General features: G+C 35.4%; 1 protein-coding gene across 1 annotated transcript; it reads right to left on the bottom strand.

Moving 5' to 3' along the window:
• Positions 1-734: 734 nt before the first annotated feature.
• zbtb11 (zinc finger and BTB domain containing 11) lies at positions 735-26,277 on the bottom strand. Its single transcript, XM_007236640.4, has 10 exons — positions 25,761-26,277; positions 12,894-13,129; positions 11,072-11,303; positions 9,389-10,413; positions 8,219-8,503; positions 6,728-7,124; positions 6,414-6,531; positions 5,360-5,518; positions 5,094-5,269; positions 735-2,816 (listed from the first exon to the last, which is right to left on the bottom strand). Exons 1-10 carry the CDS (start codon positions 26,068-26,070, stop codon positions 2,290-2,292), a joined length of 3,465 nt encoding a protein of 1,154 aa, XP_007236702.3. The 5' UTR covers positions 26,071-26,277; the 3' UTR covers positions 735-2,289.
• Between the last annotated feature and the right edge of the window lie 226 nt (positions 26,278-26,503).

Here is a 26,503-nt window from a genome sequence, read left to right as displayed (position 1 = left end):
TCTCACTTACTCACCCTGACTCACTCAGACTCTCTCTCACTCAGCCTCTCACTCACCCAGACTCTCTCTCTCACTCACACTCACTCAGACTCTCTATCACTCTCCCTCACTCACCCAGACTCTCTCTCTCACTCACCCACATTCACTCAGACTCTCTCTCTCCCTCTCCCTCTCACTCACTCAGACTCTCTCTCTCCCTCACTCACCCTCACTCAGCCTCTCACTCATCCACACTCACTCACTCAGACTCTCTCTCTCACTCTCCCTCACTCAGCCTCTCACTCACTCACTCGCCCTCACTCAGCCTTTCACTTACCCCCACTCAGCCTCTCTCTCTCACTCACCCTCACTCAGCCTCTCTCTCACCCACATTCACTCAGACTCTCTCTCTCACTCAGACTCTCTCACTCTCCCTCTCACTCACTCAGACTCTCTCTCTCTCCCTCACTCACCCTCACTCAGCCACACTCACTCACTCACTCACTCAGACTCTCTCTCTCTCACTCTCCCTCACTCAGCCTCTCACTCACTCACTCGCCCCCACTCAGCCTCTCTCTTACTCACTCACTCACCCTTGCTCACATTGAATAGAATATTTGAATATTTTAGGCACCTGTAAAAATGACGTATTAAAGTAATGAAGTATTGTACCTGTAACTGATATCGTATTGTAAAGGATGGTGATGGAGTAAACCAGAGCTTCAAAAACAAGGAACAACAGTGAGTCAGTAAAGTTGGGTTTGTGGCACAGCCCTGCATAAAGCTTTTATTTGGTTGTGATGATCCAGGATCCAGCACTGTACACACCTCCACCAGGCAGACTGCACCCTCACCGTAAACACCATCAAAGCTTTTAAACTTAAAACATTAACCCAAAAATACAGTCCATTATGAATAGAAATTATATCAATAACCAATCGGTTAAAAAGTTGTTTCTGTACATAAGAGCTGATTTTTTACTGAATTCCTTGCTGCTTTTTTATTATACATTATTGACAAATCATATCAGCCTACCTAATTCTCAGCGCACACGAGGAGAAATGTTCCTTAGGTCAGCATTTTATATATATTTATATTACAACAAAAATAAACACGCCACGTTCGTGCATACATTCTGTCTGTGCCAAAGCAAAGATAGGGGAGGGGCCAAACTACCTCTTTATACATCACATGGCTATGCTAAGTAGAGGTGGGCGATATAATGATCGTTAATTGTATTGTGACTGCAATGATACCCACAACATGCTCAGAAAATTATATTGTCTATCAGCTTAAAGAACACTGACCACCCAAGAGTGTAACTAGTGCTGTTTAATACTACTGATTAATGCTGCGTTCCATCTGAACTGAGAATTCAGAAGTTCCAGCAGATCATTTCAGCCAGAACTCTCCAACAATCCGATCAATGTGTTTATATAAACATCAGATAACGGGTCAAACAATGAAATTTGTGCTTTGAAACCGGCCAATAACATTGAGTAAATTGCAAACTTCATGCAGCAGCATTTTTCACACACCTATCTGCAATCTGATCATAGATCTGCTAGAGGATAAAGCTTATTTAACTTCTTTAGTTTCAGCGTTGCTCTCAAAGTGTTTGGACGAGAATTCTCAGGTTCTGCATTCAACACTGCTTACTTATTTCCACCAACACAGTCTGCTTCCACTCATGCACAGAGACAGTTTACGTGCACGGAGAAATCTAATTACTGAGCTCAAAATCCAGCTCTCTATCACATTTACTAATCTGAATTTTACACCTTTCACTTTTCAGATAAATCAGACTATGCTGTTATATACAGACTACTTAATAATCATATTTAATAGAATATTATAAAGTAATCACACTCACTGGTAACAGTGCTAATCTGAAACATATAAAGGGTGACATATTTTGATTGGATTTACCATAAAACGTCAACAGAGGACTGTCAAACCAGCTATGGTAATCTCCAAAAAATAAAATATCTTTAGCAAGTTTTTTGGAAATATGTTTAGAAATGTGTAAAATTATTGGAATGTTTAACTGGGATTCACAGTTACAGCATCTAATGTCTAAAATAAATGGAACACAGCATAAATATGGGAGTATCCATGTGGATGCCATTTTATGAGTCCAAAATAATTTGTGGCACAAATTATCATACAATTGTGTATGTACATGAAAATGAGTCGATATCTTGTAATACAATATTTATTTTTACCATATCGCCCACCCCTAACGCAGAGTTTATTTCAGTTTCAGTCGAATGCTGCCCTCCTTTATGGTCTCACTTCTCTGTCCTCACATCACTCCACCTCTGCCACGTGAGCCACCTCCACCTCCATGGTCTGAATGATGTCAGCAGCCTCTTCCACCTTAATGCCAGCCTGCTGGGCCAGCACATAGTTCACCACCTGCATGATGCTCTGGTCCGACAGCGTGGAAATGGAGCCCTCGCTGACGGCCTGCACTGCCTCCACGGCCTCCACAGTCTCCTCGGTGATGAGGACTGTCTCAATCTCCTCACTGGGCGGCGGCTGGGGCGGCTGGAGCTCGGGGGGCAGCTCGGGGCTGAGGATGCTGACTGCATGCTCCACTTGTGTGCCCTGGTTGTGAAACTGCAGTGTGTCCTTCTCCAGCATGATTTTCCCGGGCAGGTGATCTCCATGGTACTTGGTAATGTGCTTTCGCAAAGTGCGAGCATCTATGTGGGCCTCCTCACACAGCGGGCAGACATACGGGCGTTCACCGGTGTGCGTGCGGACGTGGCGCTTCAGAGAGCGGGCGTCAGCCCACGCCACCCCACAGGTCAGACACTCAAACGGCTTCACTCCTGTAGAAGAAGAGAAGAGAGTTTTACAACAAATACAGGTTACACACGCGCACTTACACGCGCACTTACACGCGCACTTACACGCGCACTTACACGCGCACTTACACGCGCACTTACACGCGCACTTACACGCGCACTTACACGCGCACTTACACGCGCACTTACACGCGCACTTACACGCGCACTTACACGCGCACTTACACGCGCACTTACACGCGCAGCTTGTCTAGTCCCCGTAGAAGGGTAGTACTGCCAATAGAACAGAACTAGATCAACAAACATACTGGCAGATGTGGGCTATAGAGAGGTATAAAGCCTCCAGCATTGAGTTGTGGTGATAATCATTTAACTTCTTGACCTTACTAACACTCTTGTCTTGTTCCTGAATGCAATAAAATCCATAAAACACTGCAAATCTAAAAGAAACAATGAACAAAACCTTTGTACCAATAGAGTGGCGCTTAAAATTTAAACAGAACCTAAACATCTGACTTTTTTGTTTGATCTGAATCAAAATAGAAGGAGCTACAAAACCAACAAAATTTGGTCTGACCAAGAGAGGTGGTCTCGTTTAGTGCACTCACTAAAACCAAAACTAATAGTAAATTTAAGAAGAAATCCAGGTTCTAGAGAGAAACTCTGTGGTAGAGTAATTTCGGATATTATTTAGAAATAAATATGCTGCTGGTTTTAAGATGGGAAAACTACTTAGCGAAGAATAAGAATCGGGACATGTATTGAAACCAGTCTGTTCCAGGCTCTGGCATTGTGCCCTTTAGACCCAACTCATTCTGGATTAATAATGATCTGTCTATTAGTAAAGCATCACTAGGCAGCATCACAGCACGCTTTAAGGAAAGCGCTGGATCCCCAGCTCTGATACAGCTCTAATCAGTTAACGGATGCTTGTGTGCACCTACAGCACTCATCCAGAGAGAAACAGCATGACACACTGTACACTCTCAGGGCGTTTTCACACCAGCACTATTTGGTCCAGTTAAAACGAACTCTGGTCCGTTTGTAACTTTAGTGCGGTTTGATTGAGCAGGTGTGAAAACAGTAATCGCACTCGGGTGCGGATCAAAAGAACCGGACCGAGACCAGCTAGAGGATGTACTCCCGTGTCAGGCAGCTCTGACCAATCAGAGGACACAGGCTGCTCGTGTGGTTTATTGATGCGCATTTTGGTGCGTTTATATTTATGCCTATGTGAAACCAGACCGAACAGAGCGAGAAAACGCTCCAAGTAAACAAACTCATTAACTGATTTGGACCAGAGAAACGAACTACCGGTGTGAAAAAGCCCTCAGACTCCAACTGCTGATGGAGAAGCAGCATGATCTATTGAGGAGCGCAGTCCTCTCCTCCTTCTACAGGAAGAGGGCCACCTGCATCAGGAAGGATCCCACCCACCCAGCACATGCACTTTTTGTCCCGCTTCCCTCAGGACGGAGGCTGCGGAGCATCAAGTGCAAAACAACCAGACTGAGAAACAGCTTCATTCCGGAAGCTGTAAGACTCTTAAACTCCACTTAACAACACACTGCACTGACACACAAGGACAATTACTGTACAAACACGGTCACTTTACCCGCACTGAGACACTTTATTTTCTACTGCTCCAATTCATTTCATGCTGCTATAGCACATTTGCACTCTGGACTTGTTGCTGCAACCTGTCTACTCTTTCTATTTATTTCATTTTGGGGTATTTATCTTTAACTATTTTGTATATTCTATTTTTATTGTATTCCTTTATTGTACTTTTATCTGTATATCTATTAATAACAGCTCTTGGGTGTAAACTGGATCGTGAGATCACAATTTCGTTCCACCTCATGTACCACATAAGATGCGAATGACAATAAAATCTCCTTGAATCCTTGTACCCTCTCAGACTCCAGCTGCTGATGAAGCAGAATGACTCACGATTTAAACCTCAAGATGTAAATAATGGGTGGGTAATTTTACAGAAAGACTCTACTCAAACAGCATAATACTAATGTAGCCCCTCCAGCAGGGCTGTTAGTCACTGCCAACATACATCATCCAGTGAGATAAACCTAGTTACAGCCAGGGTATCTACAGATATCGTATATGTGCTAGTCCATATCACGGAATCTGCTTCCCATATTTACTTTACTAACCCAACCACAGACCGCTCTGACCAATCAGCAGAGAGGTGTTCAGGTGTAAAAGCACTCTTAAAGTAGTTAGATGGGGGGGCAAGGGGGCATTGCCACCAGGGACTTTGTCGCAGTACATGTGACGGCTCACCTTGGTGGTTGTTCATGTGGCGCCGGTACTCTCGGAGCTGGGTGAACTTCCTCCCGCAGTGCTCACACTCCCTCTCCAGATTCTGCTTCACCCGGCCCTTCTTTCCATGGGTCGCCTTCTTCACATGCCTCCTGAACAGAGCCTTCTCGAAGAACTCCTTACCACACACATTACACCTGCCACAGCAACACAACACACAGGTCACACCTGTCACACAATCATGATACACTTGTTTGTATTATTTCCATGTGAATTATTGCTCTTACCTAAAGGGTTCTGAGACGGTGTGTGATTTAACATGGGAGTACCAGTCCTTCTTCCAGCTGTAGCATTTCCCACACACCTGGCACTGGAAAGGCTTTAGGCCCAGGTGCTTGTTCATGTGCTGCTGCAGGTCCTTCAACTCGAAAAAGCTTTTATCACAGCTGTGGAGCAAAAACACCAGCATCTCTGGAATTATACTCTTATTATATTCCTTCAATCAATTTAAACTCCTTCCATGTTTTTGCCACTCAGCTTTACCAGTTTCCCAGGATAAGAAGTATTCTTGTGTTTGTGTACCACACACACTAGGGGTGTGCCATATTGTATAGTAGGCAATAAGACATTTTTGAATATCGTGAACAATATTAATCCCAGAAATATCTTGCCATATCACCCACCCCTAATTATCACATCAGAGTACTACTTTTTTTGCTGTTTTTTTTTTTTTTAACACTGTTCTCATTCCCCATTATATCTACTAGAGACAGATTATATCTGTTCAGTATCATTTATTCGACTTTAATCCTGGATATATGGAGATATTTGAAGTGCATTATTACCATCATGCTATTCTGGATCATTGACTTCTGTTACAAATCTGATAAAATTCTTGTATTTCTAATATCTCAGTAAGCAATGTGCCATATCAAAATTAATTTTGTTGCAGTTGTGTAATTACTTAACATACATTTTTTAATTCTGTGTTTTGTCATATCTCCAAGAGTATTGTTATCACAAAAATAACATTAAATACTGTGATATTATTTTAGGCCCTGAACACACACACTCCGTTATGTGAGCAGTCGGCATTGTGAAGAGCTCCCTCTGTTGCTCAACACGGGTAATGCAAATTAAGATTCAACGTTCAAGCCCTTAATTAATGTGTTAATTGTAAAAAATAATTTCACAATAATGATTGTGTGTGTATGAGAAATATGAGAGAGAGAGAGAGAGAGAGAGAGAAATATGAGAGAGAGATGAGAGAGATAAATATGAGAGAGAGATGAGAGAGAGAGAGAGAGAGAGAGAGTGTGCGTGTGTGGAGATGGCACTCACTGGGTACACTGAAATGCACGGACCATAGGTTTGGGTTGATGTTTTTTCAAGTGTTTGCTGAGCCCAGAAGCTCGGTGGAATGATGTTCCACACTGACTGCATGAATACTTTGATTCACCTGTAAAAATAAATAAATAAAACAAAGCGTTTCGAATAATTGGCAGAAAGAAAAGTAACTTACCACAAGTGTGATTTTGCATAAGACAAAAATAATGTACCAAGAGAAAGTCAGCTAAAAAGATAGGAAATATTTACAAAACATGTGAGGTATGTACTCTCTTCTGTGAGATAATGTATATAATGCAGGATCTTGCCTGTATGTATGCTGGTGTGCTCGTCCAGGCTCCTCTTGGTAACGAAGGATTTTTCACAGATGGTGCAGTGGAAGCGCTTGACAGAGTCGTGCAGCGCTCGGTGCATGTTCAGGCTGTGTTTGGTGGCGAAGCTTTTACCGCAGAGCCGGCAGGCGTGCGGCCGGACTCCAGTGTGGGTTAGCATGTGGATGCGCAGGGAGTAGAGTTTGGGCAGCGTTTTGCCGCAGATATCACACACAAACTCCCGCTTCGTCCGGCCTTTAGACTGTCCCTCTGGCTCCTCCGCGTCCTCCAACGCTGGCCCTCGGCTCGCCACCACTCTCTGGGACTTCTGGTGCTTGTGACGGGCGAGGTGAGCACGCAGAGATGTGGCATACTGGAACTCTTTATTACAAAGCTAGAAAAACAAAAAAGAAACAAATAGTGGTAATGGATCGCTTAAGTCAGTGTCAACATACTGGAACACACAGGATAAAGACCAATATATTTTTAATTCAAACTATGTTAAATTAAAAATTATGTATTAATAGAAGTTCGTGTTATTACAGTGGCTTGCAAAAATATTTATAACCCATGAACTTTTTCACATTTTGCCACCTTACATCCAAAAACTTTTGTATTTTATTAAGATTTTCAGTGTTAGACCAACACAAAGCACATAATTGTGAAGTGTAATGATGATGATACACGATTTTCCAAATTGTAATCAAATAGAAATCTAAAAAGGGTTTTGCCCCCTATATCAATACTTAACTTAGAACTTCCTTACAATAACAGCTGCAAGTCTTTTGAGTTTTTGTGCTTCTATATACTTTTTTTTTTTTTTGCTCATTCTTCTTTATAAAACAGCTCAAGCTCAGCCAGGTTGGATGGAGAGTGGCTGTGAACAATATTTCTGCACATCACATTTTTCAGGTTTTAATTTGATAAAACATTTAAAAACTATATATCATTTTTGCTCCACTTCACAATTATGTGCTACTTTGTGTTGTCATATTACTTAAAATCTCAATAAAATACAATTATGCTTGTGGATGCAAGGTGACAAAATTCAAGGATTATGAAACCTTTTATACCCCTGTACGACTTCCATTCTGTCTAGTTGTACTAGCCTTGTAGCACCAATTCTACGAATACACGGACATCAACAGATGTTTTTGTCTTTAAGTCTATACTATTCCTCAGTGCTTCACAGAGCCCCATGCAGCATTCTGACAGTACTACGTTACATTTATGCCACATAAAGACACATAAAGCAAACCAAGATAAGCTAAGGCTAAGCCTGTTCAGCTAACATTACTATTCTAGCCCTGTAAAGCTTGTATCTTTTAGCTGTAATACAACCAGTTTGTGAAGAGGCGGTAAACTGAGTAAACTGATACTGAGCGGAAAACTTTATTCATCGATGCAAATAGACTTCTACACAGTGATGTACACAGCTACACACAGTCAGTCTGTAGTTATGAGACAGTAAGATGCATTAATACATACGGTGCATTTGAAGCCGCGTGATTTTTCGTGCTTTAGCGTGTGCATGATGAGGGCGTAGCGTCTCTGGAACACCAGGCCGCACTCGCCACACGTGTGTTCTCCATCCACCGCACCCTCCTGCTTATCCTGCACCACCTCTTCCTCCACAGGGGCCACCTCCCTCGCTGCTAACTCCGCCTCCTCCAACAGCGTCTTCTCAGTGTCAGAAATGATCTCCACGTCAGGAGAATCAGCGGAACGTTTTTTCACAGTCTGAGCCAGCGTGAGACCTTTCCTGGCCATTTTCTAAACGGGGTAAAAACAAAAAAATTAAAACATGAAAAAAAAAAAAAAACATACAATATTGAGGTCGGGAAATATGACAGTATATTATTGTGGGATGGGGTGTGCCTAATCATATCGGAAACAATAACGCAGTACTAATTTTAGAGACAAAAAACTTAGTAATTTTAATAAATTTAAAAAATAATGTGACAGGAGGTTATTTTGCATTCGTTTTGTAGTTTTGCTTAATTGTTTATCTTCGCATTTCTTATGCATGCACTAAACACTCTGTATTTTAGTACTTTTACATTATTTTTTACATTACATTACAAAATTATTGTCTTAGTAAGCTGCTGTTTAAAAAAATAAGATTGTTTCTACCGAATGTTTAAATGTACATTAAATAAATCTAACATTTCTTTTGTTGCAGCAGTGCAATTTTACAATGAACAAAAAAAGCATTTAAAAAATATTTTATTAATACAATACGGTCATATATCACCCAACACTTACAAAATGAATTTTTTTTTTTTACTCATAAATCAGAATGTGGAACACATCCTGTAAACTGTGCTAATAATTTAAACCAATAAAATATTGGCCCTGTTCTCTGGGCTGAAAATATGACCATGTTTTCAACCACAACTTATACAGGTTTGGGCATTCAAAGAGTAGCCTAAGGCTTCCTAATCAATTTACATGCCACTGTCCCCTGACTTTTGGCAAGACCATTTCAAAGTAGAAAAACAGCTTCTGTAGCTAATCAAATATAAAATACAATATATTCAGTAAAATACCAAACAAATACCACCTAAAAAAAAAAAAAGAAATCTTTGTCCACAGCTGCAAGTTATTTCCTGTATTATTCCTGTGTTTAAGGATGGACGAACCGCACCGGACTCATACCTTCACAGTGTTCAACGGCGTCTCCTGCTCCTCTTTCTCGAGTCCCATATGCAGACGAACGTACCCACCCTCCCTCATCGAGCGCTTTCTCAAGTTCCGCTTATTCGGATCAACGCTCTCCTGCTCCTCCTTCTTCACTTCCCCTTCAGTAGAACTGCTCTCCACAGCATCCACCTCCACAGGATCAGGTTCTGGAGGGGGAGGTGGGGCAACCTGCTTTGCTTTTGGGGGTCTTCCTCGTTTTCTTGGAGTTGCGGGGGCGGGTGACTGTACGGACGGTTCTGACTGGGGTGGAACTTCCGCAGGTCCAACAGCTGGTTCCTTCTTCAGGGCCGTCACTGCTGGAACAGCAGCCATGTCTACATTTTCAGCTGGAACCATCTTGTCTGGATCAACCTGGACAATTAACGCACCAGACTCCACACTCTCCACTACTGACGTGTCCTCCACCTGCCGCTCCTCCACCGTCCAGCAGGCCTGGACCACGGCCAGAGACTCACTGGAGCCGGCCTGTCCGGAATGAGTAACCACAGTCATGGTCTCTTCCACTTCTGATTGGTCGTTGTGGGCCACGATGGCCAGTGAATCGGCCGAGCCAGCCTGTCCGCTGTGCGTCACCACAGTCATGGTCTCTCCGTCCACCGTCGCTCCGGCCAGCAGTGCCAGAGAGCCCACGGTCTCGTCCTCAGCTGCGATGACCGTAATGGCCTCGCCAGTCTCGGACTGGTCAGCGTGGGTTACCACCGCCTGCCCGTCACTCTGCAGCGCCACGACGTACGCTCCAGGCTGCACCACATCCGAGGGCATAACCTGGGTGGCCACCACCGTGTGGACGTCTCCCTGCTGGTAGACCATCAGCTTTTGCTCCTCTACCTTCTTGTGCACCTTCTCGCAGATCTGCAGCACCTCGGGCATCAGCAGGTACCGTGCCAATGTGGCGATATCCGCCATCACGCAAAAGTTGAAGGTCAGTTGAGAGGTGTAGGCGAACTCCAGCAAAGGCAAGAAACTGGCCTTACTGAAGCCTGCCATGGAAATGGAGGAAAAAAATAGAGAAAGAAAAAAAAAAATAGTGATATTTAGAAAAGATTTTCTAATTACTGTCCAATTTAAATCATTCAGATGATAGAATTAGACTGATCAAAAATATCAGTTTACAAGCACATTACAAGTTATCCCATCCCAAACGAATTACATGTGGGGTCCTTGGGGGAAATCAGTTTTTATTTTCCCCCCATAAATTCCACATTCATTTTTTATTTCATTTTTTTTTTCAGATTTCCCATCTAGATGTTTAATTTTTATGTAAAAAACATATAAATTCTGTCTGGATTATATGCATGTATATACCTTAGTTATAACATGGTGAAATTTTCACCTTTAAAGGAATGTAAATAGGGTAAAAGCTTAACCATAGTTCCTACTTAAAAACGCTTGTCCATAAAACGTATGTAAAAGCTGCATGCAGTGTGAAACTTTTACATTTTTTCAGCTAATGATAAATGATCTCAATTATTAAATTAATTGGCTGAATTAATAACCTAAAAAAATGAACAGATTGGTGAGATTACAAATGTACACAGTATGATAATCAATTTTCATGCCACGCTATAACAAAATGCAATACCGCTGCAACCCTACAGAATACACAATCATAATCAACAGTTCTTCTCTACTTCTCACCAGAGAGGTCAATCACAGCTTCGTGGCTGGATATCGCCCCTTTCTCTACGAACAGTTCTCTGAAGTATTCACTGCAGGCAGCCAGGACGGCTTTGTGTGCCCGAAGCTCTTCGCCCTCGATGAGCAGAGTGATATCACAGAACTGATTATTCAGACGTTGCTCATTTAGTTTATCCAGCATAGTCTGTCCGTGTTTGGGCAGAAACTGTTGCACGACCCCTTTACTGTCCACCTACAAAATAAAAACAGAACAAAAAAAGTTTAAAGACCCTCAAAAAAAAAACAAGCAGAGAAAATGACTTTTACCAATTTACATTACCTTATAATTAAGTCTGGGAAATTCAACCATGTAATCTTGAAAAATATATATAAAAAAAGGCTTTATTCTAGTTTTTACACATTTGTATTCTGTTCATTTTATTACTCATTGTCCCCTTATTAAAAGCATACTGCTTTGGTAGTATTGGGACCCTGCCTCCTTTAGTTGGTAACATCATAGAAGCAACATAAAAAAACAGAGAGTCAATCGAGTGGCTTACAGCGCCCTTTATAATTACTAAAGTTAAAATGTGTTAAAAGCCTTAAAAAACATACATCATCACAAAAGCATAATCTCTTTCTGGAAAAAAAAAAACTTTAACTCAAGTGAATAAAAAAAAATAATGACTAAGTATTATAAGTGTATTTGAACCATTTTTGTCATTTCTACTTTTGTTTATTAAGTGGATCAAGGTATCTAGGAACCTTTAATTAGTAATTCATCACTTTCTATTTCCCTGGAGTGAGTGTAATTATGGCGTTACACAGAGGCCTATTTCTCTTATTCGCTATTAAACATGGGAAAGACAAGAGAACACTATTCAAATACGGCAGATGTGGGACAACATTCATAAATCAGGCAATGACTAGAAGACACTCACCTGCAGATACCCTTATCTACAGTCAGAGCAATCACCAAAAGGTTTAGAACAGTGAAAAGGAAGGTAAGAGAAGTAAAAATTCTCCACAGCTCACTGTAAGAAAACTGAATCTAATGGTAGGATCTTGGAGTTACGAGGTCTCCCAAACACCCATCAGTTCCTATCTATATGGCAACAAGCAGTTTGAGAGGCATGCAAGGAGAAAGTCTTTTATGAATTGTAATCATAAGCATAAGCCGGTGGAGTTTGCCAAGCAGTACTGGGATTTTAACTGGGACTGTGTGCTTTGGTCAGATGAGACCAAGATAGAGCTTTTCGGAAACAAACACTCTTAAGTGGGTCTGGCGTAACACTAAGAATGAGTACGCAATAAAACACCTCATGCCTACTGACTGTTAAGTACGGGGGAGGATCGTGATGCTGTGGGCCTGTTTCTCCTCCAAAGGAGCTGGGAACCTCGTAAGGATACATGGGATTATGAACTCTTTGAAATATCAACAGGGGTGCCAATAACTGTGGCACACAAATATTTATTGTGTGATTTATTGTGTGATAGAATTAACTGTCATTCATTAAAATAGCATTTAATTTACCGTATTTGAGGTCAAATATTTAATTCATTGTGATATTGTTTTGAGGTCATAATGTCAAACCCAGTTTTATGCTGCATACATTAAAATCTACAATATATGATGATTTATTGGACACTTTTTAACATTCCAACTTGTGGATGTGGATAATACTTAAAACATTTTCTGTATAAAATATTTGGTCTCGTCACTTATTCTGAAAGTATTTTTTCCCCCAAATTATCTATTTTTTGAATATTTTTGAGTATCCCTAATGATAAGCTTTATAAAGCCAACGTTTATTTATTAATATATTCTTTTAACAGTACTTACAAACACCAGTTCATGCTTGTTCACTCTGCTGGCTTTTGACCTGACTGGAAAGGACTGATTAAGATCTTCATCAATATCTTCATTATCTTCATCCTCTTCCTCCTCATCACTGGCCCGGGTCCTTTGTCGCTGGGCAGCTGCCAGACCAGTGCCATCTTCAGCACCATTTCTGTTACGCTCCTGTTTACTCTGGCACTGACAGTCCTTAATATAATCCTTCACTTGCTTTAATATACCTGTAGCATAAACAACACCAAAACAAAACATTATTGGTGAACTTTTCTCAGTCCAGCAGCAACACTCCACTCACTTCACCAGCATAACACACACTAACACCTCATACACCACCACCATGATAATCAGTGCTAATCACTGCAGTGCTAAGAATAACCACCCACCACCAAATAATAATAATATCTGCTCTGTGGTGGTTTTCTCTCCTGTGGGGTTCTGAGTATTAAAAAACAGAGTGAAAGGAGGAGAATAACAAAATATACAGAGAAACAGACACAGAACATTACATTACAATACAATACAATACAATAAATTAAAACAATGTTTTAATATAGCAGAGCTGAAAACTGTTGATAATGCGTGTAGAAACAAAAATATAATATGATCAGTGTATTTCTTACAGTAAAACTTTTTAACGAATATGGATTTGATTAGCCAGAATGGATTTATATAACTGCAGTAAGATCTGACATTACTACTAATAAAGATGTCTTTCCTAAAATGTGAAAATAGAATTTAAATCCTTTGAGGAGCCTCAGGTCCCACCAAACACATTTTTCTTAATAGCTCGGCTGTGTTGGAATGCTTAATGTATTTATCCAGAACATTAAACATTATGCATCAGTACAACATACTGTTCAATAGAAATCAAGCAGCTCTCTGACTGATGGAGCAGGGGGCTCCACTGGACAAAACATATCAGAAAATAGCGAACAACAGATTTATTACATATACTGACTAGCACACTGTTAGCTCACTAGCTAGCATTACAGATTCCTGTTTAGCCTGCTGCTAAACTAGCTTAGGCCTTCTTCAGAAGCTTCAGGTCTCAATAAATGTGATTTATTTTAAAGCTGAGCGGTATTAAACCTGTGTCCAGGCCTTTTTCTGGATAAATACATTAAATTATTACTGTGCTGTAGTTTACAGGCGCTGAAGCAGCTCTCTGACTGAGGGGACAGGGGGCTAGAGAAACAAGAGAATGACAGCTTAATTCATAAATAAATAATTATACCAGTTAAATGGTGTATTCTGAAGTAGCTCAATGACGAATTAGTTTAATGGTTATGGTGTGGGTAGATAACGGAATCCCTTTCTGACATATAGTTACAGCTTACAGTAAATGTCAGACAGAAGGACTCAAGGAGGTTAAAATATATCATACTTGTATTTTAACTGGTACCACTGGCGAGACTTTAAGCTAAACTGGCTCTTTATAGTCCAGCAATTCCTTATGAGCGTTTGCTGTCAAATGATTAGCACACGATTAGCTCGCTGGCTAACATAACTGATGCCCGTTAGCTTGCTGCTAAACTAGTTCAGGCCTTCTTTCAGCACATTACATTTTAGAAGCAGCTTCAGGGCTCAATAAAAGTGATTTATATAAAAGCTGAGCTGTGTTAGATATGTTTCCAGGCTTTTTTATTTAATATACATATTAAATAAACCCTGTCCTGCAGTTTACAGGAGCTAAAGCAGCTCCGATGGGACAAGGGGCTTCACTGGACACACATAATTTAGCTAGTGAATAACTTGTTCATTAGCTAACCCACATAATACAATAAGAAAAACACATTATTGATTAATTATACATTGTATTCTGAAGTAGGTTAGCTACATGACTAATCAGCCTAAGCCTAAATAAGTTCCTGTCAAAGTTTAACCCTCATTTGATCTATACAAAAAAATTCAGACACACTACAAATAAATCACACTGGTATTTAACTGCTATCACTGCTGTGTTTTTTTTCCTGGATAAACACATTAAATAAATCCTGTCCTGGAGTGTAATGGAGCTGAAGCAGCTCTCTAGCTGAGGGGGATGGGGGCTCCACTGGACAGAACATATGAAACTAGAGGATTTAATATATTTAAGTTAATCCAGTTAGTCAGAGTTCATTGATCTACTCTCTCATATAGATAATTCTCTCACTCAGCCTAACCCCTCACACTAGGCTTAATGTGAGCTGAATCTGTCCCTGCAGGAGTTCAGGTCAGAGTGTAGCTCTGCAGTAAAAGTCAGAAAGAGGTTAAACAGCTCGCCGGGGTTTAACCGGGAGGTAATGGGACTGGCAGCGGAGTAAAGTTAGTTTGATATTCGATATTCAGCGGAGATTCGCCTTTCGGCCGTTCTCTTGCTCACAGGCAATGTCCTAAACTCTCCCAAATTACATTTTCCAAACCACAGAAGAACAGAGAACAAACTACAAACGTCAGATTTTCTGAAAACATCCAACCTTTCTGTTTCTCCGAGAATATTTACTGAAAATGGCAGGAATCGCTGCAGCGGGCGCTGAAGCTGTTAAGGGACCGTCTGCAAAGTACGGACCCTGATTAAAAACGTAAACATTCACAGCGCCGTTTAATGCATTTCTACTGTAACACGCCCATATGAAATATAGATAAAAAAAAATCATACGTAGTCTTTAGAGACACACCTGAAAAATAACTACAACTTTTACTTTAGAAAAATATGATTTGGTTGATTTTATATTAATTTTTTAATGATAAAAATTGCTACTGTACTGTACTAATATGAAATATAGAAATAAAATCACTTGTAGTCTTTAGAGACACACCTGATAAACATACTACAACTTTTAGTTTTTAAAAATATGTCTCGGTTGATTTTATATTATTTTTCTAATAATAAAAATTGCTACTGTACTGTACTAATATGAAATATAAAAATAAAATCACTTGTAGTCTTTAGAGACACACCTGATAAACATACTACAACTTATCGTTTTGAAAAATATGATTCGGTTGATTTTATATTAAATTTTTTATACTAAAAATTGCTACTGTACTGTACTAATATGAAATATAGAAATAAAATCACTTGTAGTCTTTAGAGACACACCTGATAAACATACTACAACTTTTAATTAAAAAAAATATGATTTGGTTGATTTTTTTTTTATTTTTTAATAATAAAAATTGCTACTGTACTGTACTGATATGAAATATAGAAATAAAATCACTTGTAGTCTTTAGAGACACGCCTGATAAACATACTACAACTTTTAATTTTGAAAAATATGACTCGGTTGATTTTATATTAATTTTTTAATAATAAAAATTGCTACTGTACTGTACTAGTATGAAATATAGAAATAAAATCACTTGTAGTCTTTAGAGACACACCTGATAAACATACTACAACTTTTAGTTTTGAAAAATATGACTCGGTTGATTTTATATTAATTTTTTAATAATAAAAATTGCTACTGTACTGCACTAATATGAAATATAAAAATAAAATCACTTGTAGTCTTTAGAGACACACCCGATAAACATACTACAACTTTTGGTTTTTAAAAATATGACTCGGCTGATTTTATATTAATTTTTAATACTAAAAATTGCTACTGTACTGTACTAATATGAAATATATAAATAAAACCACTTGTAGTCCTCAAAGACACGCCTGATAAACATACTACAACTTTTAGTTTTTAAAAATATGTCTCGGTTGATTTTATATTAATTTTTTAATAATAAAAATTGCTACTGTACTGTACTAATATGAAATATAGAAATGAAATCACTTGTAGTCTTTAGAGACACACCTGATAAACATACTACAACCTTTAGTTTTGAAAAATATGATTTGGTTGATTTTTTACTAATTTTTTAATAATAAAAATTGCTACTGTACTGTACTAATATGAAATATTGATAAAAAATCACATGTAGTCTTTAGAGACACACCTGATAAACATACTACAACTTTTATTTTTGAAAAATATGACTCGGCTGATTTTATATTAATTTTTTATACTAAAAATTGCTACTGTACTGTACTAATATGAAATATAGGAATAAAACCACTTGTAGTCCTCAAAGACACGCCTGATAAACATACTACAACTTTTAATTTTTAAAAATATGTCTCGGTTGATTTTATATTATTTTTTTAATAATAAAAATTGCTACTGTACTGTACTAATATGAAATATAGAAATAAAATCAATTGTAGTCTTTAGAGACACACCTGATAAACATACTACAACTTTTAATTTTAAAAAATATGATTTGATTGATTTTTTATTAATTTTTTAATACTAAAAATTGCAACTGTACTGTACTTATATGAAATATTGATAAAAAATCACTTGTAGTCTTTAGAGACACACCTGATAAACATACTACAACTTTTAATTTTAAAAAATATGATTTGATTGATTTTTTATTAATTTTTTAATACTAAAAATTGCAACTGTACTGTACTTATATGAAATATTGATAAAAAATCACTTGTAGTCTTTAAAGACACACCTGATAAACATACTACAACTTTTAATTAAAAAAAATATGATTCGATTGATTTTTTATTAATTTTTTATACTAAAAATTGCTACTGTACTGTACTTATATGAAATATTGATAAAAAATCACTTGTAGTCTTTAGAGACACACCTGATAAACATATTACAACTTTTAGTTTTGAAAAATATGATTCGGTTAATTTTATGTTAATTTTTTAATAATGAAAATTGCTACTGTACTGTACTAATATGAAATTTTATTTATTTATTTATTTATTTATTTACCTTTATTTAACCAGGGTAGTCACATTGAGATTAAAAAATCTCTTTTACAAGTGAGCCCTGACCAAGACAGCAGCACAAAAAACCTATAGCACCAATAATCTACACCCTTATAGCATAGAGACGTAAATACACACATACAAACAAAATACTTTAACAAGAACAAGCATATTTATAAAGATTTGAGACAGATGATTTAAATTCCTTCAGTGAAATAAACTGATCTAATCTAAAATGTTTCTGAAGATCATTCCAGGTTGAAGGTGCATCATAACTGAAAGACTTCTTTCCAAATTCAGACCGAACAGCAGGAATATCCAGTGTTATATAACTACTAGAGCGTAAATTATACAAGGAACCGTTTCTTATCAAAATTTCAGACAAATATGAGGGAAGCTGACCAATAATTCCTTTATACACAAAAACTGCCCAGTGTATTTGGCGTCTTACTGATAGTGGAGCCCAACCTGTCATTTCATACAGTTTACAGTGATGCGTTAAGAAATTGGCACTTGTTATAAATCTCAATGCAGAATGATAAACAGAGTCCAGCGATTGCAGTGTCGTCTTTGGGGCAAATCTGTAAATTATATCCCCATAATCTAAAACAGATAAAAAGGTTGCTTCAACTAATTTTTTCTTAGCCTGTTGAGTGAAGCAAGAACGGTTCCTAAAATAAAATCCAAGTTTCAGCTTTAGCTTTTTAGTGATATACTCAATATGTGATTTAAAAGAGAGCTTATCATCTAGCATAATGCCTAAGTATTTATAAGATGAAACTAACTCTATTGACTTACCAGACAGTGTACATATTTGAGGGACATGTAGGTCATGTATCAGATTTTTGGAAAACAGCATATATTTTGTTTTCTGATCATTAAGGACTAATCGTAGATCATTAAGATTATGCTGAAATGTCACAAATGCTTCCTGTAACTTTGAAAGTGCTTGTACTGGTGATGAAGCACAGCTATAAATAATAGTATCATCTGCATAAAAGTGCATATTGGCATTAGAAATATTACTACTTAGATTATTTATATATATAGTAAACAACAAGGGGCCTAAAATAGAACCCTGTGGCACTCCAGCACTGATATTCATCCTATCTGAAAGAATCCCCTCAAAGAGTACCTGCTGACATCTATTACTTAAGTAATTATTAAACCAACCAACCACACTATCGGCCAATCCAATACTAGATAGACGTAACAATAGTACATCATGATTCACTGTATCAAATGCTTTTGATAGATCTACGAATAGGGCAGCACAAGATTCCCTACAATCAAGAGCACGAATTACATCATTAAGTACTTTGGTGGTAGCTGTAATGGTACTATGTTTTTTCCGAAAACCAGATTGAGAAACAGACAAAATATTATAAGTAGATAGAAACTGCTTTACTTGATCTGAAACTAAGGATTCGAGAATTTTAGCTAATACTGACAATTTTGAAATTGGCCGATAATTGTCTAATTAAAATGATCACCTCCCTTGAACAAGGGCTGAACTATAGCAGATTTCCAAACCTCTGGCACACAATTCTGCTCCAATGATAAATTTAAAATGTAAGTAAGTGGTTCAACAATAATATCAGCTGCAAGTTTCAAGAAAAATGGTTCAATCTCATCAGACCCTGCAGGTTTTCTAGTATCCAACTTTTTAAGAATTGATAAGAGCTCATTTCTCATTACTGGTCTAAAATTAAACTGAGGGTTATCTTTTACTTCTGCACATTTATGATCCAATATGTTCTGCTTTGGCCAAGAGTTAAATATAGATCCAGAGGAAATGAAATGCTTGTTAAAGCAATTCACCATTTCCATTTTATCCGTAACTTGTTGATTGTTTACAACTAATTGATTAGGAAGTTTACAGCATGATGGGGTAGGAGACAATGACTTTATCGTTTTCCAGAATTTTGTTGGATTATTTAAACTTCTTGATGTTTCATCTAGATAAAATTGTGATTTAGCTTTTCGAACAGAAATATAAAAATAAGATCACTTGTAGTCTTTAGAGGCGTGTCTCTAAAGACTACAAGTGATTTTATTTCTATATTTCATAGTACAGTACAGTAGCAATTTTTATTATTAAAAAATTTATAAAAAATCAACCAAATCATATTTTTTAAAACTAAAAGTTGTAGTATGTTTATCAGGTGTGTCTCTAAAGACTACAAGTGATTTTATTTCTATATTTCATATTAGTACAGTACAGTAGCATTTTTTATTATTAGAAAATTAATATAAAATCAACCGAGACATATTTTTAAAAACTAAAAGTTGTAGTATGTTTATCAGGTGTGTCTTTAAAGACTACAAGTGATTTTTTTATCAATATTTCATATTAGTGCAGTACAGTAGCAATTTTTATTGTTAAAAAATTTATAAAAAATCAACCAAATCATATTTTTTTAAATTAAAAGTTGTAGTATGTTTATCAGGTGTGTCTCTAAAGACTACAAGTGATTTTATTTCTATATTTCATATCAGTACAGTACAGTAGCAATTTTTAGTATAAAAAATTAATAAAAAATCAATCGAATCATATTTTTTAAAATTAAAAGTTGTAGTATGTTTATCAGGTGTGTCTCTAAAGACTACAAGTGGTTTTATTTCTATATTTCATACTAGTACAGTACAGTAGCAATTTTTATTATTAAAAAATTAATATAAAATCAACCGAGTCATATTTTTCAAAATTAAAAGTTGTAGTATGTTTATCAGGCGTGTCTCTAAAGACTACAAGTGGTTTTATTTCTATATTTCATACTAGTACAGTACAGTAGCAATTTTTATTATTAAAAAATTAATATAAAATCAATCGAGTCATATTTTTCAAAATTAAAAGTTGTAGTATGTTTACCAGCTGTGTCTTTGAGGACTACAAGTGGTTTTATTTCTATTTTTCATATTAGTACAGTACAGTAGCAATTTTTATTATTAAAAAATTAATATAAAATCAATCGAATCATATTTTTTAAAATTAAAAGTTGTAGTATGTTTATCAGGTGTGTCTCTAAAGACTACAAGTGGTTTTATTTCTATATTTCATACTAGTACAGTACAGTAGCAATTTTTATTATTAAAAAATTAATATAAAATCAACCGAGTCATATTTTTCAAAATTAAAAGTTGTAGTATGTTTACCAGCTGTGTCTTTGAGGACTACAAGTGGTTTTATTTCTATTTTTCATATTAGTACAGTACAGTAGCAATTTTTAGTATAAAAAATTAATAAAAAATCAATCGAATCATATTTTTTAAAATTAAAAATTGTAGTATGTTTATCGGGTGTGTCTCTAAAGACTACAAGTGATTTTATTTTTATATTTCATATTAGTACAGTACAGTAGCATTTTTTATTATTAAAAAATTAATATAAAATCAACCGAGTCATATTTTTCAAAAATAAAAGTTGTAGTATGTTTATCAGGTGTGTCTCTAAAGACTACAAGTGATTTTTTTATCAATATTTCATATTAGTACAGTACAGTAGCAATTTTTATTGTTAAAAAATTTATAAAAAAATCAACCAAATCATAATTTTTTTTAATTAAAAGTTGTAGTATGTTTATCAGGTGTGTCTCTAAAGACTACAAGTGATTTTATTTCTATATTTCATATTAGTACAGTACAGTAGCAATTTTTATTATTAAAAAATTAATAAAAAATAAATCAAATCATATTTTTTAAAATTAAAAGTTGTAGTATGTTTATCAGGTGTGTCTCTAAAGACTACAAGTGATTTTTTTTATCAATATTTCATATTAGTACAGTACAGTAGCAATTTTTATTATTAAAAAATTAATATAAAATCAACCGAGTCATATTTTTCAAAAATAAAAGTTGTAGTATGTTTACCAGGTGTGTCTTTGAGGACTACAAGTGATTTTATTTTTATATTTCATATTAGTGCAGTACAGTAGCAATTTTTATTATTAAAACATTAATATAAAATCAACCGAGTCATATTTTTCAAAACTAAAAGTTGTAGTATGTTTATCAGGTGTGTCTCTAAAGACTACAAGTGATTTTATATCTATATTTCATATTAGTACAGTACAGTAGCAATTTTTATTATTAAAAAATTTATAAAAAATCAATCAAATCATGTTTTTTAAAATTAAAAGTTGTAGTATGTTTATCAGGTGTGTCTTTAAAGACTACAAGTGATTTTTTTATCAATATTTCATATTAGTACAGTACAGTAGCAATTTTTATTGTTAAAAAATTTATAAAAAATCAACCAAATCATATTTTTTTTTAATTAAAAGTTGTAGTATGTTTATCAGGTGTGTCTCTAAAGACTACAAGTGATTTTATTTCTATATTTCATATTAGTACAGTACAGTAGCAATTTTTATTATTAAAAAATTAATATAAAATCAACCAAATCATATTTTTTAAAATTAAAAGTTGTAGTATGTTTATCAGGTGTGTTTTTAAAGACTACAAGTGATTTTTTAATCAATATTTCATATTAGTACAGTACAGTAGCAATTTTTATTGTTAAAAAATTTATAAAAAATCAACCAAATCATATTTTTTTAAATTAAAAGTTGTAGTATGTTTATCAGGTGTGTCTCTAAAGACTACAAGTGATTTTATTTCTATATTTCATATTAGTACAGTACAGTAGCAATTTTTATGATTTGAAAATTAATATAAAATCAACCGAGTCATATTTTTCAAAAATAAAAGTTGTAGTATGTTTATCAGGTGTGTCTCTAAAGACTACAAGTGATTTTATTTCTATATTTCATATTAGTACAGTACAGTAGCAATTTTTATTATTAAAAAATTAATATAAAATCAACCAAATCATATTTTTCAAAACCAAAAGTTGTAGTATGTTTATCAGGTGTGTCTCTAAAGACTACAAGTGATTTTATTTCTATATTTCATATTAGTACAGTACAGTAGCAATTTTTATTATTAAAAAATTAATATAAAATCAACCAAATCATATTTTTCAAAACCAAAAGTTGTAGTATGTTTATCAGGTGTGTCTCTAAAGACTACAAGTGGTTTTATTTCTATTTTTCATATTAGTACAGTACAGTAGCAATTTTTAGTATTAAAAATTAATATAAAATCAGCCGAGTCATATTTTTCAAAACGATAAGTTGTAGTATATTTATCGGGTGTGTCTCTAAAGACTACAAGTGATTTTATTTTTATATTTCATATTAGTGCAGTACAGTAGCAATTTTTATTATTAGAAAATTAATATAAAATCAACCGAGACATATTTTTAAAAACTAAAAGTTGTAGTATGTTTATCAGGTGTGTCTCTAAAGACTACAAGTGATTTTATTTCTATATTTCATATTAGTACAGTACAGTAGCAATTTTTATTATTAAAATATTAATATAAAATCAACCGAGTCATATTTTTTAAAATTAAAAGTTGTAGTATGTTCATCAGGTGTGTCTCTAAAGACTACAAGTGATTTTATTTCTATATTTCATATCAGTACAGTACAGTAGCAATTTTTAGTATAAAAAATTAATAAAAAATCAATCGAATCATATTTTTTAAAATTAAAAGTTGTAGTATGTTTATCAGGTGTGTCTCTAAAGACTACAAGTGATTTTATTTCTATATTTCATATCAGTACAGTACAGTAGCAATTTTTATTATTAGAAAATTAATATAAAATCAACCGAGACATATTTTTAAAAATTAAAAGTTGTAGTATGTTTACCAGGTATGTCTTTGAGGACTACAAGTGGTTTTATTTCTATATTTCATATTAGTACATTACAGTAGCAATTTTTAGTATTAAAAATTAATATAAAATCAGCCGAGTCATATTTTTCAAAACCAAAAGTTGTAATATGTTTATCAGGTGTGTCTCTAAAGACTACAAGTGATTTTTTATCAATATTTCATATTAGTACAGTACAGTAGCAATTTTTATTATTAAAAAAATAATATAAAATCAACCGAGTCATATTTTTCAAAACTAAAAGTTGTAATATGTTTATCAGGTGTGTCTCTAAAGACTACAAGTGATTTTTTATCAATATTTCATATTAGTACAGTACAGTAGCAATTTTTATTATTAGAAAATTAATATAAAATCAACCGAGACATATTTTTAAAAACTAAAAGTTGTAGTATGTTTATCAGGTGTGTCTCTAAAGACTACAAGTGATTTTATATCTATATTTCATATTACTACAGTACAGTAGCATTTTTTATTATTAAAAAATTAATATAAAATCAACCGAGTCATATTTTTCAAAAATAAAAGTTGTAGTATGTTTATCAGGCGTGTCTCTAAAGACTACAAGTGATTTTATTTTTATATTTTATATTAGTGCATTACAGTAGCAATGTTTATAATTAAAAAATTAATATAAAATCAACCAAATCATATTTTTCAAAACCAAAAGTTGTAGTATGTTTATCAGGTGTGTCTTTGAGGACTACAAGTGGTTTTATTTCTATTTTTCATATTAGTACAGTACAGTAGCAATTTTTAGTATTAAAAATTAATATAAAATCAGCCGAGTCATATTTTTCAAAACCAAAAGTTGTAGTATGTTTATCGGGTGTGTCTCTAAAGACTACAAGTGATTTTATTTTTATATTTCATATTAGTGCAGTACAGTAGCAATTTTTATTATTAGAAAATTAATATAAAATCAACCGAGACATATTTTTAAAAACTAAAAGTTGTAGTATGTTTATCAGGTGTGTCTCTAAAGACTACAAGTGATTTTATTTCTATATTTCATATTAGTACAGTACAGTAGCATTTTTTATTATTAAAAAATTTATATAAAACCAACCGAGTCATATTTTTCAAAAATAAAAGTTGTAGTATGTTTATCAGGCGTGTCTCTAAAGACTACAAGTGATTTTATTTCTATATTTCATATAAGTACAGTACAGTAGCAATTTTTATTATTAAAATATTAATATAAAATCAACCGAGTCATATTTTTTAAAATTAAAAGTTGTAGTATGTTTATCAGGTGTGTCTCTAAAGACTACAAGTGATTTTATTTCTATATTTCATATCAGTACAGTACAGTAGCAATTTTTAGTATAAAAAATTAATAAAAAATCAATCGAATCATATTTTTTAAAATTAAAAGTTGTAGTATGTTTATCAGGTGTGTCTCTAAAGACTACAAGTGATTTTATTTCTATATTTCATATCAGTACAGTACAGTAGCAATTTTTATTATTAGAAAATTAATATAAAATCAACCGAGACATATTTTTAAAAATTAAAAGTTGTAGTATGTTTACCAGGTGTGTCTTTGAGGACTACAAGTGGTTTTATTTCTATATTTCATATTAGTACAGTACAGTAGCATTTTTTATTATTAAAAAATTAATATAAAATCAACCGAGTCATATTTTTCAAAAATAAAAGTTGTAGTATGTTTATCAGGCGTGTCTCTAAAGACTACAAGTGATTTTATTTTTATATTTTATATTAGTGCATTACAGTAGCAATGTTTATAATTAAAAAATTAATATAAAATCAACCGAGACATATTTTTAAAAACTAAAAGTTGTAGTATGTTTATCAGGTGTGTCTCTAAAGACTACAAGTGATTTTATTTCTATATTTCATATTAGTGCAGTACAGTAGCAATTTTTATCATTAAAAAATTAATATAAAATCAACCAAATCATATTTTTCAAAAGTAAAAGTTGTAGTTATTTTTCAGGTGTGTCTCTAAAGACTACGTATGATTTTTTTTTATCTATATTTCATATGGGCGTGTTACAGTAGAAATGCATTAAACGGCGCTGTGAATGTTTACGTTTTTAATCAGGGTCCGTACTTTGCAGACGGTCCCTTAACAGCTTCAGCGCCCGCTGCAGCGATTCCTGCCATTTTCAGTAAATATTCTCGGAGAAACAGAAAGGTTGGATGTTTTCAGAAAATCTGACGTTTGTAGTTTGTTCTCTGTTCTTCTGTGGTTTGGAAAATGTAATTTGGGAGAGTTTAGGACATTGCCTGTGAGCAAGAGAACGGCCGAAAGGCGAATCTCCGCTGAATATCGAATATCAAACTAACTTTACTCCGCTGGGACTGGCTCACCTCTCCACCAGTATTTCTGAGAGATGGTTTCCCAGGTGAGCTGGGAGTTCAGGTGTTCCCCCGAGGAGCTGAGATGTGCCTCGCCGATCAGTCCCCTTCTCCGGTCGGCCTGCAGCACCACCTCCAGCTCGCTGAAGTGGTCCAGGCCCTTCTGCCGCCGCTGGTAGAACAGAACCCCGTCCCGCACGATGTAACAGGCGGCCGCTTTGCGGATCTTGCGCTTGGTGTTGCCGGGGGTTCCGGGCGCGTAGGGCTGCCGTTCGTCCGTCAGGTACCGCCGGATGGCCAGGTAGCTCTCCTCGCTGGACATGCTGCCGCCGCCCCGCACAGCCAAACCGGCTCCCGCAGCTCCGCTTAAAATTCCCACAGCGCCTATTCACACCCTCCTCACTTTTTCTAAGGGGTTCGGGGAGCCCGGTTTCGCCCGGGTCCGAATATTTACCGAGGGGGAACCGCTGTTCCGAGTCTCCGCATGAACACACAAAATGGCTGCTGCACCAGGCGGATGTTGCGTTTGAAATGGCGGAAGATAGAGGGACTTTTATTTTTGTTTTATTTAACTGTAGTATATATACATATATAGGGCTCTCAAAAAAGGGACCACTTAAGTTTCTTTGATTTTACTTTACCAAATTGAAAACCTCTGGAATATAATCAAGAGGAAGAGGGATGATCGCAAGCCATCAAACCAAGCTGAACTGCTTTAATTTTTGCACTAGGAATGGCATATAGTTATCCAAAAG

Source organism: Astyanax mexicanus, chromosome 5, assembly GCF_023375975.1.
Source record: "Astyanax mexicanus isolate ESR-SI-001 chromosome 5, AstMex3_surface, whole genome shotgun sequence".
Lineage (NCBI taxonomy): Eukaryota > Metazoa > Chordata > Actinopteri > Characiformes > Acestrorhamphidae > Astyanax > Astyanax mexicanus.
Note: the sequence above shows the minus strand (reverse complement) of the source record. Positions and strands in the feature narration are given on the sequence as shown.

Bases quoted from the DNA above. Each gene is read 5' to 3' on its own strand.
- zbtb11 (XM_007236640.4), bottom strand. From the start codon at position 26,070: ATGTCCAGCGAGGAGAGCTACCTGGCCATCCGGCGGTACCTGACGGAC. The intron at 10,414-11,071 runs GTGAGAAGTAGA...TTTCCATGGCAG, and splicing joins AGCTGTGATTGACCTCTCTG to GCTTCAGTAAGGCCAGTTTC. The intron at 5,519-6,413 runs GTGAGTGCCATC...TTTGCTCCACAG, and splicing joins CGTGCATTTCAGTGTACCCA to CTGTGATAAAAGCTTTTTCG.